Source organism: Hyalella azteca, unplaced genomic scaffold (assembly GCF_000764305.2).
Source record: "Hyalella azteca isolate HAZT.00-mixed unplaced genomic scaffold, Hazt_2.0.2 contig12391, whole genome shotgun sequence".
Lineage (NCBI taxonomy): Eukaryota > Metazoa > Arthropoda > Malacostraca > Amphipoda > Hyalellidae > Hyalella > Hyalella azteca.
In genome coordinates, this window is record NW_025942351.1 from 144,890 (window position 1) to 162,772 (window position 17,883).

At 36.7% G+C, this 17,883-nt stretch overlaps 1 protein-coding gene across 1 annotated transcript; it reads left to right on the top strand.

Annotated features, from left to right (window-relative positions):
• Positions 1 to 10,635: 10,635 nt before the first annotated feature.
• On the top strand, positions 10,636 to 15,889 carry LOC108679620 (serine/arginine repetitive matrix protein 1-like). Its single transcript, XM_018168279.1, has 5 exons — positions 10,636 to 10,699; positions 11,213 to 11,409; positions 12,541 to 12,657; positions 13,683 to 13,892; positions 14,030 to 15,889. Exons 1-5 carry the CDS (start codon positions 10,636 to 10,638, stop codon positions 14,711 to 14,713), a joined length of 1,272 nt encoding a protein of 423 aa, XP_018023768.1. The 3' UTR covers positions 14,714 to 15,889.
• Positions 15,890 to 17,883: the final 1,994 nt, after the last annotated feature.

A 17,883-nucleotide genomic window follows, 5' to 3' on the forward strand; every position in this document is an offset into this window, starting at 1 on the left:
GTCAGAGACGTCTTAAAGTTGGGTCAAACCAAATAGTAACGTGGCATGCATTAATCATGATAAAGGGCCCATAGCATGCATTAAATCAAAAAGATGATAGGAAGTGAAATTGCCCTCTGGTCACTGCGGGCAATACAGTAGCCTAGAACACCATTTGAGTCACCTCCGTTTCACTTAAGCCAGTCAAAAGTAGAGCCCTTAATGCTTCAAAATTTCTCTCGAAATCGATACTTAATCTAACTTAATCTCTAAGGTCTTCATTACAGTAAAACGGAATACAATTTCAATTAAATGGGACATGAATCAGTAAAATTTCTAATACAAATTGAAAAAAATATCAATTATTATTGCTGTTATTAGAACCAGAAAAAGTTTCTTGGCGCCCGCATTTCTTTGGGCAACACTCCTGGTGAAATGTTATACTTATATATTTTATTTGTAATATTGATCTTCTGAATAATAAATCTAAATCTAGCAACCGGTTGTTCTATAATCGTCAGCGTNGGATAATAAATCTAAATCTAGCAATCGCTTGTTCTATAATCGTCAGCGTTGTTGGAATTCAGGAAGATCGTGAGCAGTTTCTTGCAGGTATTACAGTAGAAATAACTTGCGGTCGCCCACTTTATGCGGGTACACGACAGGCTACACCTTGGCTCGGTACAGGCAGCCTCGGCATCGCAGTCTGCTGTGATGTCACTTCGAGTTACTGCTATACATTTACTCCTGATGTTCAAAGAAAAAAGACGATGGTGTTTAAAGAAGTAGTCGATACTAGTTGCGTTTTTTTAGTTTACTTAGATGTGTCTCAATATTTGAATGTGAAAGCCGAGTAATGGAAGTTATTTCGAATGTAGACGTGACTCGGTTTAAGACTTGTGCTTTGATTTTTCAATTCAATTGTCATTGTTGTGGTGCTTTTACAAGATTTCAAATGTTATAAATCGAAATACTTAATTTGTCAAAACGCTAATCCTTTACGAAACAAATGCCAGTAGAAGTGTCATTTAACCTTAGTTTTATTTTCTTAATTAAAATCAAGACTTTTGAGGTCCTGAAATTTGTACATTGTGTTTAATGGATTTTTCCGCGACGTCATTAAATGATTGTCACAGATCAGTCATTAGAAGATGACATCATTGTGTTCGGTAACAGTAATATCAATGCCAGATTTAAGGGCAGAATGTCCCCAAAAATATAGATTATTTGAAAGACATTAATTATGTACAGACTGATACATTCGCGAACTGATCAGCTGTAAAATTCAACACCGTGATATAAATACGAAGAATTCAAGTTTTGTTCACCTACAATCTAGACACAAGTGTATACTTGGTTGTATGCCTCAACGAAACTTTAGTTGAAATACATCGCAAGATTTGACGTCTAGAGAGTTCAATAGAAGCGGGAATAATTTAGCTACACATACGAGCATTTAAATAATAATTTAAATTACTAATAATAACTTGATATCAAGTGTACGTCGAACTTTCTAATCATCGTGACTATGAAATTATATCTAAATTATACTGCAAATTTAAAACAAGCAAATGAACATTTTCGGACCGGTCATTTATTTTTCATAACTTGGTTCGAGAAAGCTAAATTTCTATTTAACTTGAGTAAAAAAATATCGTATCTCTACTGAGATAATAAGAAAAATAAGGTATTTGTTGTAAAATGATTAAACATACAAGAGTCAGTAATTCAAATATGATTTGTTATATTCTGCCATCGTATAGAGCAAGTATTGTGTAGCTTATTATATATAATTTTATTATATATAATATTCTCCTTAGCATTAAGAGTTCGAAGATCGAGCGGTCAATTGCGTGTTCACGATTGATTATAGAGATATCAATGAGAAATAATATCAACAGCCCTGCACGTTTTATATTGTACCAGAAATGAAGTTGAATTGTAGAGGCCGAGGCGACGTGACGTTCTGGCTGCTGCTGGCTGCGATGGCTGCAGTTGTGACGGCATTTGATGGTATGTGAGAAAAACAATGTAACATAATAGAATAATTTGATATGTTATTCAGGTGAATGAATTGTGGTTCAATCGTGATCGTTGAATCTATTTTTTGCTCATACTATAAAATAAATATATTGTAATTGTAAAATTAGGAATAATAATAAAATAATACTAATATTAAAAAATACTAATATCGATTGTAATAATAAATTTCATCAATTATATGGTCATTAATCGATGTTTTCCTATAACCGAACGAGACCAGGCAGTCATTACTTCAGAGGCTTGCAGCGAACACAAGTGTAAATTCCAACGTAACAAAATACTGGAGCAGAAAAAGAATATTCGAAGAAATTTCAAGTTGAACATTTGTTCATTTACATTCCTCTTACTTTACCAGGAGACATCGATCCATGGAGCGGTCCTACTGAGTGGTACGGTTTTCGTCGTTTTTCTTCATTCAACCGAATCTTTATTAAATCGAACTTTGTTCGTCTGCTGTATCACAAGGACCTCCCTTGTCTTTTATTTACTCAATCTAATTTTGTTGCTATTTTTTACTCAAACGAACATGGTTGCTGCCCGTCAGTCAACCGAACTTGGCTACGACGATCGGTTGCTGAAAACCTACGCGATACCCTTGGTCATCGTCAGCCGCCTAATTATGCGCTCTCCCTCTTGTGTTGAAATGTTCCCAACCTTCCTGGTTTCCAGGTTCTTCTGATATCCCTTTATATAATTCATGCTTTGAAAGACTGTTATTGTATAAAACCTTACCAGTATTTCCAGAACGCACTCAGCGCTAGCTTCCTAAAGTTCTACAGAGACCAATTTCGTTCCGAATAATGTATTACAATCCATGGCTCGACGTAACCATAAAGTCCTGTTCCGATGGCATCTCGTACTTGTATTCATGGCCGTATCCCGGCATTTGATTGTTCCACGTTTCTTAGCCATCTTATCCTACTAACTTCTTACAGCTATTTAGCATTATAACATTACGCTAAGAAAAAATTACCTACGATTTATCCAAACTGAAATTTTGACGTTCTTTTTTATTGCAGGATCCTCCGCTGGACAGCAGGAACCGAGCGATCCAACACTCGCAGTCGGAGAGCGCGATAAACAAATGACGATCGAAAATAATCCCAAGGAAGTTTTTACGACAGATATTTCTCATTCAGATCTTACTAAGGCACACAATTCAACGTCAGATGTTTCTATGACAGTTGTTGCTCGGTCAGATGTTGCTACGAACAACGTTACTATGACCGATGGAGATTTTACTACGACAGATGTTATTACTACCAACGTTACTATGACAGATGGTCCTACTGCAGATGTTACTTCGATAGATGTTATTACGACCAAAGTTACTATGATAGATGTTACCACGACAGATGTTACTTCGACGGATTTTGCTATGACCAACGTTACTCTGACAGATTCATCTACGACAGATTTTACTACGGCAGATTCTGTATCACTTACAGATGGAAGATCAACTGGTGCTGTAGGGTCTACGTCAGTGGAAGGGTCTACGATAAATGGAGAATCAAGGCCATACAATGCATCAAATACAAATGAAAGATGCACTAAAGAAAAAAGGTCTGCGACAGATGAATGGACTACGGTAAATAACGAGTCTACAGCAAACAATGAAGAGACCTCGACGTACGAACGGTCAACTACAGTTGAAGCGCCTTCTACCTATGACGGGGCTAAGACGGGGGAAATGTCTACGATAGTTAAAAGATCCACAAGAGACGAACGGTCTCCGACAGAGGAAGTTTTTGCTACAGATGTAGGGTCTACGACAAATGGAGGGTCTGTGACAGAAACCGATGAATTTTATACGACAGTTGAAGGGTCTACAACAGGTGACGAGTCTACGACACAAGGAAGGTCTACGGTTGATGAGACCTCCACAGAACACTCAACCATCTCTACTGATTTAACGTTCACTGAACAAACTGAAACGTCCTACACTCAAGATGAATCATCATCAACAAGCACCGCAATCCCAACCGGTAACTCAGATGAACCGACCACGGCAATGAAAACCTCAGATGAACCGACCATGACACCGAGAACCTCCGATGAACTGACTACTACACCGAGAACCTCAGATGAACCGACTACAACACCGCGAACCTCAGGTGAACCGACCACGACACCAAGAACATCACGTGAGCCAACTTCGCCATCCAGCTCCTCATATGAACAAATTTCGTCAAACAGCAGCTCATTTGGCTCAACTTCATCAACCAGTCCCTCAGTTGAACCAACTTTGCCAACCAGAACCTCAAATGGACAAACCTCGTCAACTGTCAACTCAACCAGAGCAACCACAAGCACACCCACCTCGACTGTTCGCATAACGATCACTACTCTCAAAGAAACGCGACCGCCTGTCGAAATTTTAAAGGTTATTCAGGAAGACTTAGATTCCATTTACAATTCTCTACAGAATTTAAATGGCAGATTTGTTAATCCAACTGAAATTCGGAGGGTTGTTCGCTCTGAGTCTGATTGTTCGAGCCAAGCAGATGCTGATCAGATGATGTTGCTGGATAAAGCTATGAGCGACGTGGATCAAGTTTCTGAAGACATCAAAAAGGACATAATCAACGAGGGGCAAGCTATCAATATGGGCAAAGCCAGTAAAGATGTGAAGATGATTGAAAAATGTCCTAATACAAATTTTATATCAAGTGTTTCGGCTGATCCAAGTATTTTGACCAATGCAACTAAAGTAAGTAAACTTGATAACTACGGGGAATGACTGCGTGAAATAAAAATGGGAATTGTCATAGAATGCACGTATAACAATTTAGTAATAATTAATAAAATATTAAGATACATAAGATAGGAGCAAGACACATAATCTATCTATCCTTTTCAGAGTGTCAAAAGTGCACAGCAGATCATTGCGATCAAAACGGATGAGTTAATGAAAGAGCAACAAAACGATCCAAACCTTGCCGTGATCATTGGACCGTCGGTGGCGGGCTTCATATTGTTGGTGATCATCATTGTCATCATAGTTTATTGCATACGGAAGAAGAAGAAGACGAATGAGCATAAATCAAATAAATTGGCTCTAACGAGTAGTCCGCGGCAAGAAATCTGGATTAACAAGCCTCCATCGCAGGACAGAAGTCCCTGTACAAAGGTATGTTTATGAACTTTGCAGAGAACAAGCACACTATCAATGATCACCATATAATCCTAACGATGGAAAGAAAAGAAAAAATTTCAGAAAAAGCTTGTTGTTGCGCAATGATAATGCAAAGTTGTATTTCGATTTAAAAGTTTTTGGATTTATAATTGTGGGATATATGAAATTTGGAAGCGACGAGAAAGTGTACTCTGGATTATGACCATATAATTGCATGTTCGGAAATATCATAGAAGTGTATGTTACCTGAACTTATCGGATTATAAAGATGTTTTATTATAATAAAATAGAGGTCCTTACTATATTTTAATAAATATGATGAATCTATAATCTTAAATCAAAAATATGATGAATCTTTTATGTTCGTAGAAATCTAAAAAGAATGGTCTAAATTATTTTTTTTTTTCAGAACTATTCTGACATGGTAACACAAGGCGTGATTAACCCAGCGATGGACGAGTCAACTGAAAGCGGGCAGACAGCCAAGGTGCTGTCAACATTCAGGACTGTGCAAGAGACTTTCCCTGCAGGAGTACCTGAGCTAAATGCGCCTAAGAGTAGCCCATCAGTTAATTCCCTAGTATTTACCAATCCTCTCAGGTCTGGATACACAACTGTGGGCAATATTGCTGACTACCCCTCTAAAAACCCCTACTCAGCTGCATACGGGAAGCCTATCGTGAACAGGCAGCACGACTTGGACTCTAGGGAGGAATCTTCCCGAAGTGACACGGATTTTTCGCATAGATCAGCTCACCGTCAACCCGACATCAGTAACAAAGACAGCGACTTCTCCGACTGTCCTGACCACAGACGAGCGACTGGCCAGGGACGATTTCTTGGGAAATATAACGATCCTCATCGTCGTTCGGGCTCCAACTTTTCCGAAACAGGTCGTCACTATAACCGAGACCAGCGACTTGATCGAGAATACCACGACAGTTTCCATAGTTCGTCGCCAGATCGCTATCATAGTAACACTTCTCGTCCTATTCCACGCACAATGTCGATGCAAAAGTGGGACTTAAATCAGCCAATAGGACGAATCCCTCGAATTTCTGTCGTGATGTACGACTCGGACCGACAAAATCGGAGTCGAAGCTCTAGTCGCCACAGCACTCTTGAGAAGACGCCACGGGATTACGGACGAACTGAGCCAACGATGCACCATTCGAGTGAACACAAGAATGAATGGAACCACCCGCCTTCCGAATACAGGCGACGGGAGCCTGAATATAGACCTCGTACTAGTCGCCGTTCACCGGAGCCCAGACCTTTCTCTTACACCTCTCAGGATGACCGACGACCAGGCAACGACAGACCCCAACTTACAGAATCAGGGAGTCGCATCGAACTCGACAAAGAAATCAACATGCGAAGAGAGTTCCGGCGGCCCTACAGTTATCAAGACCTTTACTCTGATTCAAACTAGATTAATCATTTGATCGTTTTACGGGCTTTTCAATGATTCTTGTTAAAGTGCACAATCTACCATAACCCTAAAACCGTTCAAGTTGGAGAATGAAAATATTTCTCTACGACTTTCGACAAATTTTATCCTCAACAACTTATTTACCAGTTGAATTAACTTGCAGAAATCACTCCCTGTTTACTAAAACTTTTAGGCTAAACATAAAGAAATTCCTTCGATTGAATTTCGATTAAAAATTCTTGAGTATTTGTTTGAATCGCCTGTTGATTGGTTGACCGATTACACGGATTAACTGTAACCATGAATACGGTACCTACCACGAAAACGGTATGGGCCTTGATATTTAATGAACAAAACAACCATAAAAATTTTACTGCCTGAAAAAAGTTCCGACATTTCCCTATTACCTTCCCCCTAATTGACTGAAGTGTACGTACGACCAATTATATTGAAGAATGTTTTGTATGCTGTGAAAGACTAAAATAACGTGAAAATATGAATGATTGAATATAAATTTTGTATCCTCTATTTACCTTATCAATCGTTCAACAATATGATTTCTCTCGTAATTCAGAGAATAAATCGCAGCAAAAACAAAAGTTTAAGAGACTTATAGAATAGAATAGAAGTGTAGGCGTTGAAGACATAGGCCCATGGCCTGTTGCTGATTCTTGAACTTTTCGTGACTTGATTCACAAGGGATCCGGCCTTTGGAACCCGATCTTTCCATAGCTGACGATTGATTGAGATAGCTGCTGGACTTATATAATTAGATTATTATCTTCATATCTACATATATTCATGATGATGAATTCCTTTTTCCGGGGTTAATTGTGTATTAGAATAATTCTGAAATTAATATTAACGTCTTCCGACTGTGGTCAATGTATAAATTATGAAAATTATTGCAATTAATTATTGTATGAGCAAAATATTTTCATTCAGTTTTTGTAAATATAAAATATTAATTAAGGCTAAAACTAAAAAAGTTGCATAAAACATTTTACTGAATAGAAGTCCTAGATAAACAAAACAGAACGTTTCGGGCTGATATTGATGATGAACGTTTCGAGCTGATGATGGGCATAGCCCGAAACGTTCTGTTTTGTTTATCTAGGACTTCTATTCAGTAAAATGTAAAATATTAATTATACTATAAAGAAGGCTCACCGTATTCAAATCAGTTTGTATATTCTGCACTCTATTTTTATTTGATTTTCACATATTCTAATTTTCCTGGAATGAATTCACGATTCATTTTATGGTGATTTATGACCGAGATTACTTCCAAGTCAGCAATGCAATGACCTTTCAGAAGTAAGCTATGGCTCGAAGTTCAGCTTCTCACTTCCATGTATTTTACAGCAAACAATTATACGTATACATGTATTGTATATTTTAGGTTTAGTGGATACAATTGCATCCATTGAAGACGCATACCTGTCATAATTTAGTTTTTTGGTGCCTGAAGTTGCTGAAAAAAGTCTAATGTAAATCGCGAAAATTATTCCTTTAAAATTTTGTGATTTATAAGGTTTTATGTTTCCGTGACCATTAACTATTAGTATGTGCGGTCCACGACTGGTTACTTCTTCCACGGAAGTTCACAAAATATGTATAGGTCGTATATTATGATTATGATTACATGTTATGTGTAGATTCTTATGTAGATTACATATTATCTGTAGATTCTTATATCCTCCAAGAAACCATGTTCACGAGAACTTCAAAGATGATCGCAATATCGGCGACTCATCTTGTTTTTTTATTCTGAATGACAATTTATTGCTGCATTCACGATGTTATTTTAATGTTATTAATTTTTGTAATTTTTATAATATTAACAGTAATTTTTGTGCAACTGCGGCCTGCAGCACGATTGACAACTGTGTAGCTCTGACAAACCTGAAGCTTCTAGAATTATGTATAGCAGCTTACATATATGGCAATATATATCATATATATAATTATATATGTAAGATCATGTATGAATTGCCCACGTGTATGTTCAAAGCAAATCATACAAATTTGTACGATCTGGAAACGAGTAGTTTGGTGTAATGACATTCATATTAATTAATAAGTTAATAAGTCACCAGTGCGTACTTAATTGTTGCTGTATCAGGTACATCATTCATTGTCTTAGTCCCGTTTTCCATTAAAAATACATATAAATGTTCATAATTTTTTCGATTCCCTTTTGTTATGCAAAAAGAAAATGAGCGGCATTTAAATAATCATTCAATATATAAATCCTTAATAATTAATCGAGTTTTAATTAAGCATAATTTTCGGTGTGCATTGATCACTCATAATGATAACGATGGGATTTCGCCCATGAACAAAAATGCATCATTGAAATAAGGTTACCTCTAAACAATAGTTAAATCTTTCATTAATTATACGTATTTATTACAGTTTGCCTTATTGTTTGTGAGTAACGAACTCGGGTTAAACATGTGTTCGTTATTTAAAATGGCGGTAACTTTATCAGTGGATTTAATTCCATTCAATTCACGATGTATACTACAGCAATTACATTCCTTCATAAATACTTCATATTTACAGAACTAAATTTCTAGGAGGTTGTAGACATCGAATAGCAATTTGGTCGCGCAACGAGAGTTTGCTTTATCATTGTGATACCACGGAACTGATAAGCCATATCTCGCTGTCATTTATCTTCCTGCCTATGAATCAGACCAATTGTTGCTCTGACTCAACATTGAAGTTGAGTGCGGACAACTGATCAATAAAACCGGGGTTATCTTTGCGATATGAATCGAGTATGAGCACCGTGTAATAGTTCACGACCGTCAGTGCTGCGGGAGAAGCTGCAACAAGTAGACATTATCTAGCCTTTGTTATCCAGACGATAAATTAGAAACTTCCGACACAAAAGTTTGTGAGTATTAATTGTTATACCGCCTTCATGTTTACTTCCGGGGTATAATATTATATCTGTTGCAAGAAGAATGCATTTAAAATCAAGTGCATTGTGTTTTCAATTGACAGTATTTATAATTGTAATATTTATTTAAATAACGATCCATTTGAAAAGTAACTATATATGTTTAACTTTTTGGAATTAAAAATTTTTCATCACTCGCGATGGTTTCGTTTTTATATCCTAGCGGAAATTTAAAAATTGCCTATGCTTTTTGTTGACATAAAACATTATTTTAGCGAAGATTTATTAAATTATTTTCAAGTTAAACCACAAATTTTCAAGAATTAACAAAAACTGTGACGAATTAACGAAATTGTAAAATAAAATAAAGTTTTGTAAAATAAAGTTCGATTATAAAATGATCATACTGAAAAAAACGGTGCAAGATGCATGTTAAAAAATTCCATAAACGTTCTTTCTAAACTATTTTACCTCGCTACCTGATTTAAAAAGCCAACTTTAATCATCTCACTACATATATGTGATTATTATTCATATGTATAGCTAAATTAAATAATTTAATACCTATTTTACCTAATCATCTGCCCGTATAAAACTTATACATTACCATAGGCATATGGTAATTGCCTGCAGGCATAGCAGTAATTTTCCCCACACAACTTACCTAAACCTTATGATGACAACTTACCTAAACATTATGCTAACCATCTTGCTATAAGTGAATGATGAAATGACAGAATGATGAATGAATGATGACACAGAAAATGATTTCGAGTGAAAAGTCAACGGTTCATTGCGTAGACTTGTCTTTCCAGACGTTCTTCAGCAGGCAACGATTCTTGGTGTCAAAATAATATAATTTAATTTGTTTCATTATATACAAATTATTTTTCATCAAAGTTGCATATTATCATCGCGCTGCTTAATTGCACACAGCAATGATTAAGGCAACTGAGAATTAAAATAATTACAGTAATTACCATCATTTAACTTATAACGATTCAGCGCGGGCGGCAACGTCTCAGTAAAATAAAGTTTCTATTAAAAATTGTCATAATTATTATTTATATAGAATATTATAGACGAAATTCTCATATTTTTAGGGCAGAGAGGCGCAGGATGATCTTGTGCAGGATGGGACGGTGGCAGTGCGCGGTGGTCGTGACAGTCGTCCTGCACCTTCTGCACCCGGTCGCAGGTTTCTGCAATTTTATATTAAATATTATATAATATTTAATTTATATATAAATATATAATATTTAATTTCATATAATTTTATATATAAATATTATATATTATAAAAGTGTTTATTGGCGTTAAAATTATTTACGATAAAAATTGAGAATAGTAATTAAGGGATGGTGGGAAATGGGCGCTGCTGTTTAGCATCAAATGCGTAAAACCATTAAAATTAAATCGATAATGTTTAAACTATTTGCGGAAAATTTTATAATAGTGATAAGAGAAGATTGCGGAAACTATTTCTAAGGAAATAGGCAGATCTGATATTTTTTCAACATATGTTTAAAAAAATTTTTAATCTGAGACCCTTAAAATCAAATGCAATTCAATAAGAAGAGGGGGGAGTGAAGTATTGATCTGATCTGCTTTTATAGGACGTGGTTATTTTAAGAAAAATTTTTTAAGTTCTGGATAAATATTCAGTTTCAAATTTTTGTCCATGTTACGAAATTCTGATTTTAAATTATAGGGAGATCTGAACTGGCCATTCTAAACGACATCGATACACGCATCAACAACATCGCCCGTTATCTGGACCTCTTCGAACATGAGGCCACAACAACTTCCACACAAATTGTAACTACTACAGCAGAATCTACTACAGAACCTTCAGTTACTACAGTTACTGCGGAATCTACATCATCTACCGAAAGTACTGAATCCACGGTGACCGGAACTAGTGATTCCAGTATGGCAACAGACAGCTCTACAACAGGTACAGCATCTACAGGTGAAGCTTCAGCAACAGAAACTTCTATTTCCGGAGAAACTTCTACTTCTGAAGTAACGTCTTCTTCTGAATCAACTTCTGTTTCTGGAGAATCTTCTACTTCTGATACAACCACTAAAACTGATGAACCTACAACACCGACAACAACACAAACAACAACAGAAACAACACCAACAACAACACCAACAACAACAGAAACAACAACAACACCAACAACAACAGAAACAACAACAACAACAGAAACAACAACAACAACAACAGAAACAACAACAACAACAACAGAAACAACAACAACACCAACAACAACAACAACAGAAACAACAACAACAACAACACCAACAACAACAACAACACCAACAACAACAACGACGCCGACAGAAGGGGGATTGGCATTAAGGGCGATCAGATCAGCCAAGCTATCACAAAAGGAGAGGCTGGATGTTGCCATACAGACGGTCACAAATGTATCCCTCGAAATTTCTGATGGTACAATCAACGAAGGCCAGGTGAGACTTGTGATACAAGGGCACATATTAACACAGTATAAATTTATGAAATAAAGTCCTTACAATAACTGCTATTGGAAAAAGAAGCTCAACATTGAGTCTTAATATTCGCATAAAATTAATATTCATCCACGCAAAACTCATAAAATTTCCAAAAGTGAACAAATTCATCAGTTGATTTTCATTGAAAAAACCGTAGGTTAAGTGAAATGAAAAAATATAAAATAAAACTGGATATGCTATAATACAAAAAGTTGATATATATCGGACACGATGGCATATTATTTAATAATATAATAAGATTTGATTGTAAATCTGCCGGTATAAAGTACAACAAGCTTGTTAATTATATTGTTCATGATTAAATAGCTACCATTTTCATACAAACTTGGTTAAGATGAGGCTTTGTGACCGACTGAAGTATTGGCGCCCATTTTCATACAAAAGTTTCGTTGTCATCTCAGACGCACAAATTCATTTAGCTGTTATTTTTGCACATGTATACGTTGGCGGCAAGTTCATTGGACAGAAACGCGTTCATTTCGATAATGTAAATTTCAGGTGAAACGAGTACAAGGCGCGGAGAAGGAAGTGATAAGCATCCATGATGATGAACCACATGACGAATTGATCTTAGAAATCCAAAAAGATCCGAGTTTGATGGATGGTTGGCAAACGGTAAGTTGATAAAAATTTGCTTTTTGCGTTTAAGTTATAAAAGTACTGATATCATCAGTGTGCCTAAATCTTAATTATTATCCTTAGGTTGTAATCTTTTTCGATTATACACGGAATTTCACTGTTGATTGTAGTTCTAGTCTCAACATTTTTGTTGAACGTGAGATGCAGCTTTAGCTTTTAAATTCTTGATGAAAATTTTTGTTTTAATCATTGGTAATCAATATGCAATTATAACATATAATGCCTGTATTTACGCATATGAGTGTATAATAGCTGCATTGTGTAAAGTTGACCTGAAAGCCATATACCTTCCTGGTGTTTAGAGATAAACCGGGAAAATTTAAAATTTTCCCATTTTATGAACAAATAGGAAAATTTAGTCTTTAAGAATAATATCGTTGTTTCGTAGATATTTTATTTTATGGAGACGTATGGGATTTTTTGAGCGTCTGTGTCAAGGATATATACTTGACCAAAATGCATCGCAATGAAAAAAATGCATTGCATAAAAAATGCATCGTAATGAAAAAAATGCATTGCATAAAAAATGCATCGCAATAAAAATGCATCTGCTACTGTGATTTAGTTCTGAAAATATGAACAAGCCACAAAAATTTACCATGCTACAATAGGCCAGAGATAAATATAAATGTAAAATATGAATTATGTAAAATCAATATACATTCAACAATAACTGAACATTCGTGCGCTCTGCTGTTTTCTCACATTCTTGACGAGAGAGCTCGCATTTCAATGCATACCGGTGATCTATTTGTACTTATATGAGTATCCTGAAAGCAGAAAATTCTGTCTTAATAACACTTGCGATAAAAACTCGGGTTTAAACCGACAATGTAATGAAAAAATATAACTCAGAACTCACTGCAGTGAGTGACAGAGAGCGCATTTTCTCGCCGACGAAAACGTGAAGTGACGGACGGAAGGACAGACGGACATGGCTAGCACAATAGTGCATTTTTTCCAAAAATGAGAAAATGCGCTAAAAATTATCTGTCTTGCAGCAAGTGAAGGCTTCCGAGGATCTCGTGTCCGCCAAAGCAGATGCTGCCAAAGACACGCAGACGATCATCATCGTGAGCTCGGTGCTGGGTGGCGTGCTTCTTATCGTCAGCGTCGCGTTCATCGGCTACGTAATTCACGTACAGCAATCGAAGAAAAAGAAGCCGAAGCAGCCAAACTTGGCCAACAAGCAGAACGTCGCACTTGAAATGGTAAGTGAATCTGTTATGCTTCACATATAAATTGCAAATGCTAGATAATTTAATCAGCTAGTGGTACATTTCACTATTGAAATAAGCCGAGATGATAGGTAATTTTGTGTTTTATTGATGTGGTATGCTTTCCTCAGACTGAAAGGGGAGAGGAATTGGGCGTGGACAATCTTGCGATGGCTACCAGTGCGCCTTTTGACAATGGGAACAACCGTCCTCCGCCAAGTTCTGCAATACCTGAAGCTGGAAACTTTGCTCCTGAAAGAGACATTCCCAGGCAGTCCATCGCCGGCATCCAGTCCAGCAATGCAGCTGCGGACGCTGATGCCAGGTTGTCCAGATTTGAAGTCAATGGTAAGAAACCAATGTCCACATACGGCTCTCCTTATGATGCTCCAAGGGACCGTTCGCCCCCACCAAGAAGCCAATCGCGCACACGACCTTCGGAATACAGAGATCCTCCACGGGAATCAAGGATGAACGAATACCCACGAGCTTACCCTCCACCATCCAGAGACCACAGGCCACCACCGCCACGTGGCAGCTCGCACCCTCCAAGGAATTCGTCGTCTAACCGTCCACCTTCGCCCTCGAACCGTCGGAGGCATGAGTCCCCGAGGGGCCCATACGATGCCCCGCCACGAGGGTATGCACAACCCAGACCTGCGCCGGAAGATTACCGTGATAGTCGACGACCTCCATCAAACTACCGAAGCAGCAACGACATGGCCAGTCCTAGAGCAGCGCCGCCTTCATCGAAACAGCCTCGTCCTGACAGACGGGATTTCCGTGGACCGTACGGTCCTGAGGATTTGTACTAAAATTTTTTGCTCAGGTTCTAAATTTTGGCTCTTTTTTTCGCCATGAATGTAAGTTCCATTACGAGACTCAATCGGGGGCTCACGTACGTATGGGACTCTATTTGCTTTTTTTATGTATATATATTAACTGAACGACATGCAAAATCACAAATATTTTTAAAATTCAAATTTCTAAATCTTAGTTCTGAACAATGGATCTAATGTTATTAAAATAAATAAATTATTAATTAACATAATTTAAAATTAAATAGGCTTGAGCACATACTTCAAATACTGGTACTAAAATAAGTGGAAGACTATGAAGACTTTGAATTTCGTCGATTTTTGTAATCGGAAAAGTTCCCAGTTTAGGAGCAAAATATTTTAGGTTTTTGATACCATGAAAGTTTTTTGTTAACTTGGCACAAATAGTTATCGTGTGACTGAAAAAGATTTATTCTTCGACATAAACAACCACTATTTTTTCGTGATTCAGAGTGAAATACCCCCAAGCAGTGCAGGCAACTCTAAAAAATGATGTTCCACAATCAATTCATGCGACTTGATTTTTTTATTGATTAGCCACACAATGAGGCTCCCAAAGTTTTTTTCGTGATTTTGTTTGTTTTGTAAACACGAGTGAGTGTTTAAAAAAATCATGCATCATTTAATACCATATTTGAATAGCTGTGGGACCTCGGGCCGGTACACAGAGACCTGCCGGACAGCTGACAGATATATTCCCATATTTTATTTGGAAATAATACTAAACTAATAAAATACTAGAATATCAATATCAAAATACAAATACCTGAATAAAAGTGTTGAAATGGTACAGTAAAGCGCATCTGAGAATGGAAAGAATGTTATTTCTATACAGCATTTGTATTTGCTTCTGTATAGGGAGAATAAGCGGACGGCAATTAAAATTATTATCTTTAATATAATCAATACAATTAGCTTCTGTATAGGCCTATAGGCCTACAGCAGATTGAGTGCCCTATACCTATATCTCATTGCTTTTTCTAAAGTCTCGTGTATATTGTTTTTATCTCTTAATGACGCCTAATTTTATAGGATGTAATGAATCAGTTATTTAAGTGCAACGTTCTCCCTGCCAGTAAATCCGATGTTTGGAATCACCAAATTTTAAATGTACAAGAAAATTCGAACCTCTGATTAAACATTGCTGTCTGACACCTCATTTTCCCTGCCGGCTTCCTTCGTTTGCATATTTTAGAATAGAATAGAAATGAACTGGAGAAATAGGCCCATGGCCTGTTGCCGATTCTTGTACTTTTCGTGACTTGATTCACAAGGGATCCGGCCTTATGAACCCAATCTTTCCATATCTGACGCTTGATTGAGATAACTGCTCGATTTTACTTGGTAAAGTGTCATTGCACCCGAATTATTTGCTAGAATTTGAATAAAAAAGCACCTTACATTCTAAACGGACGTACGTGATCAAGGTTTTACACAGACCCACAAAATGCTTAAGAATTTTTCATAGGTTTGATATTAGTTCGTGAAACTTCAACGCCGGTTTGGGAACACTTCTATGAAATCCATTTCACTTATTTTCACTTTTTCTTTAATATCTCAGCCGTGCAGTGACCAAAACAGCGTGGAATTTCAAATTTCTGTATTAATTTGTCGTTGAGTTTAGCTTGATAATTTTTAGATGCTAATGATTATTAATTATGATTAATCTTAATTCGTATTTCAGTTGCTCTTCTATGGATCGGGTATCATCGAACTTTATTTTGTTATCACGAATGAGCATCGCATTTGTACTACAATTCATTTAAATCGACACGTAACTCACATAAAAAATAAATTACCCGAGATTCTTCGAGTTACTGTTTCTCACCAGGTTAATCTGCAAATAAAGGTTATCCTGCCACTCAGGAGTAAGCCTGCCACTCAGGAGTTAGCCTGCCACTCAGGAATTAGCCTGCCACTCAGGAGTTAGCCTGCCACTCAGGAGTTAGCCTGCCACTAAGGAGTTACCCTGTTACTCACGAGCTGTTAGATTACCACTCAGGAGTTAGCCTGCCACTCAAGAGTTAGCCTGCTACTCAAGAGTTAGCCTGCCACTCATGAGTTACCCTGTTACTCACGAGTTAGCCTGCCACTCATGAGGTAGCCTGCCACTCAGGAGTTAGCCTGCCATTCCTAATTACCTTGCCACCGCATGTAGCCCACAACTTCTCGCACACATCCTCTCGACAACAGCAAAGCTGTTCTGCTTGGTCTCATGGCCTGTCTCCAAGATTAATAACCGAATCAGGGAGTATAAAATATCTCTCAAATTAATGAGCGCAGCTGTATGAAACTTAGCACAAATTGTTCCTGTATAACAACTCGGTCTTATTTGGGATTATCTAGCATTATAAGGCAAATAATTAGGCATAGTTCGAATATTTCTACGATGGACCATAGCTGTTGAAATGACCTAATAGATAAAGTAGCTAGTAAACTTATTGATGGTCATTTGAAATCCATGTGACGTTATTAGCACGGTTTTTCTTAATCGGTGATCTTCTTTGTTTGTTCATATTCTTCTAACATACCTGTAGGTCTTCTACATGATTTGGACTGAGCTTTCTCATTCTCTGTTCCGGATGTACATGTATTATGAAATTTGTAGCATGTGTATAAAAATATTCCAATATTAAATTAATTTTATGGTTTAGCAATTTACTAATTCAAAGACGATACAATAAATTTTCCTCGTTTTCCTCCATTTAAAATCTTGAACTTCATACGTCTGAGAGCTTCCTAATTAACATTGTTCAATGATTCGGGAAATCTGCAACTTTGCTACACTTTTGCAAAACGAATTTTTATCCGACTCATACATTCATAGTTTTGTTTTACTTTTTTGGTCTCCTATTCTCAAAAATTGACTGTGACGCTATTCTTTGAAATCTATCATGCCGACATTCATACATGCCGCATCAAATTTTTCTAGTTATTTGGTTTTACTTCCAAATCAAATTTTTAAAAATATTTTATAAAAATAATGTGTTGATGAAATTTTTATAATATAGTGATGAATATCTGGAAAAAGTAACACTTTGTTTCATTTTTCATGAGTTCTAAAGTTAGATTTTTGAATATAAGTGTTCCAATCTGCGTCCAAGTTGTTGTACGATGTTCATTTTCCGTTTGTATTTTTGTTGTTC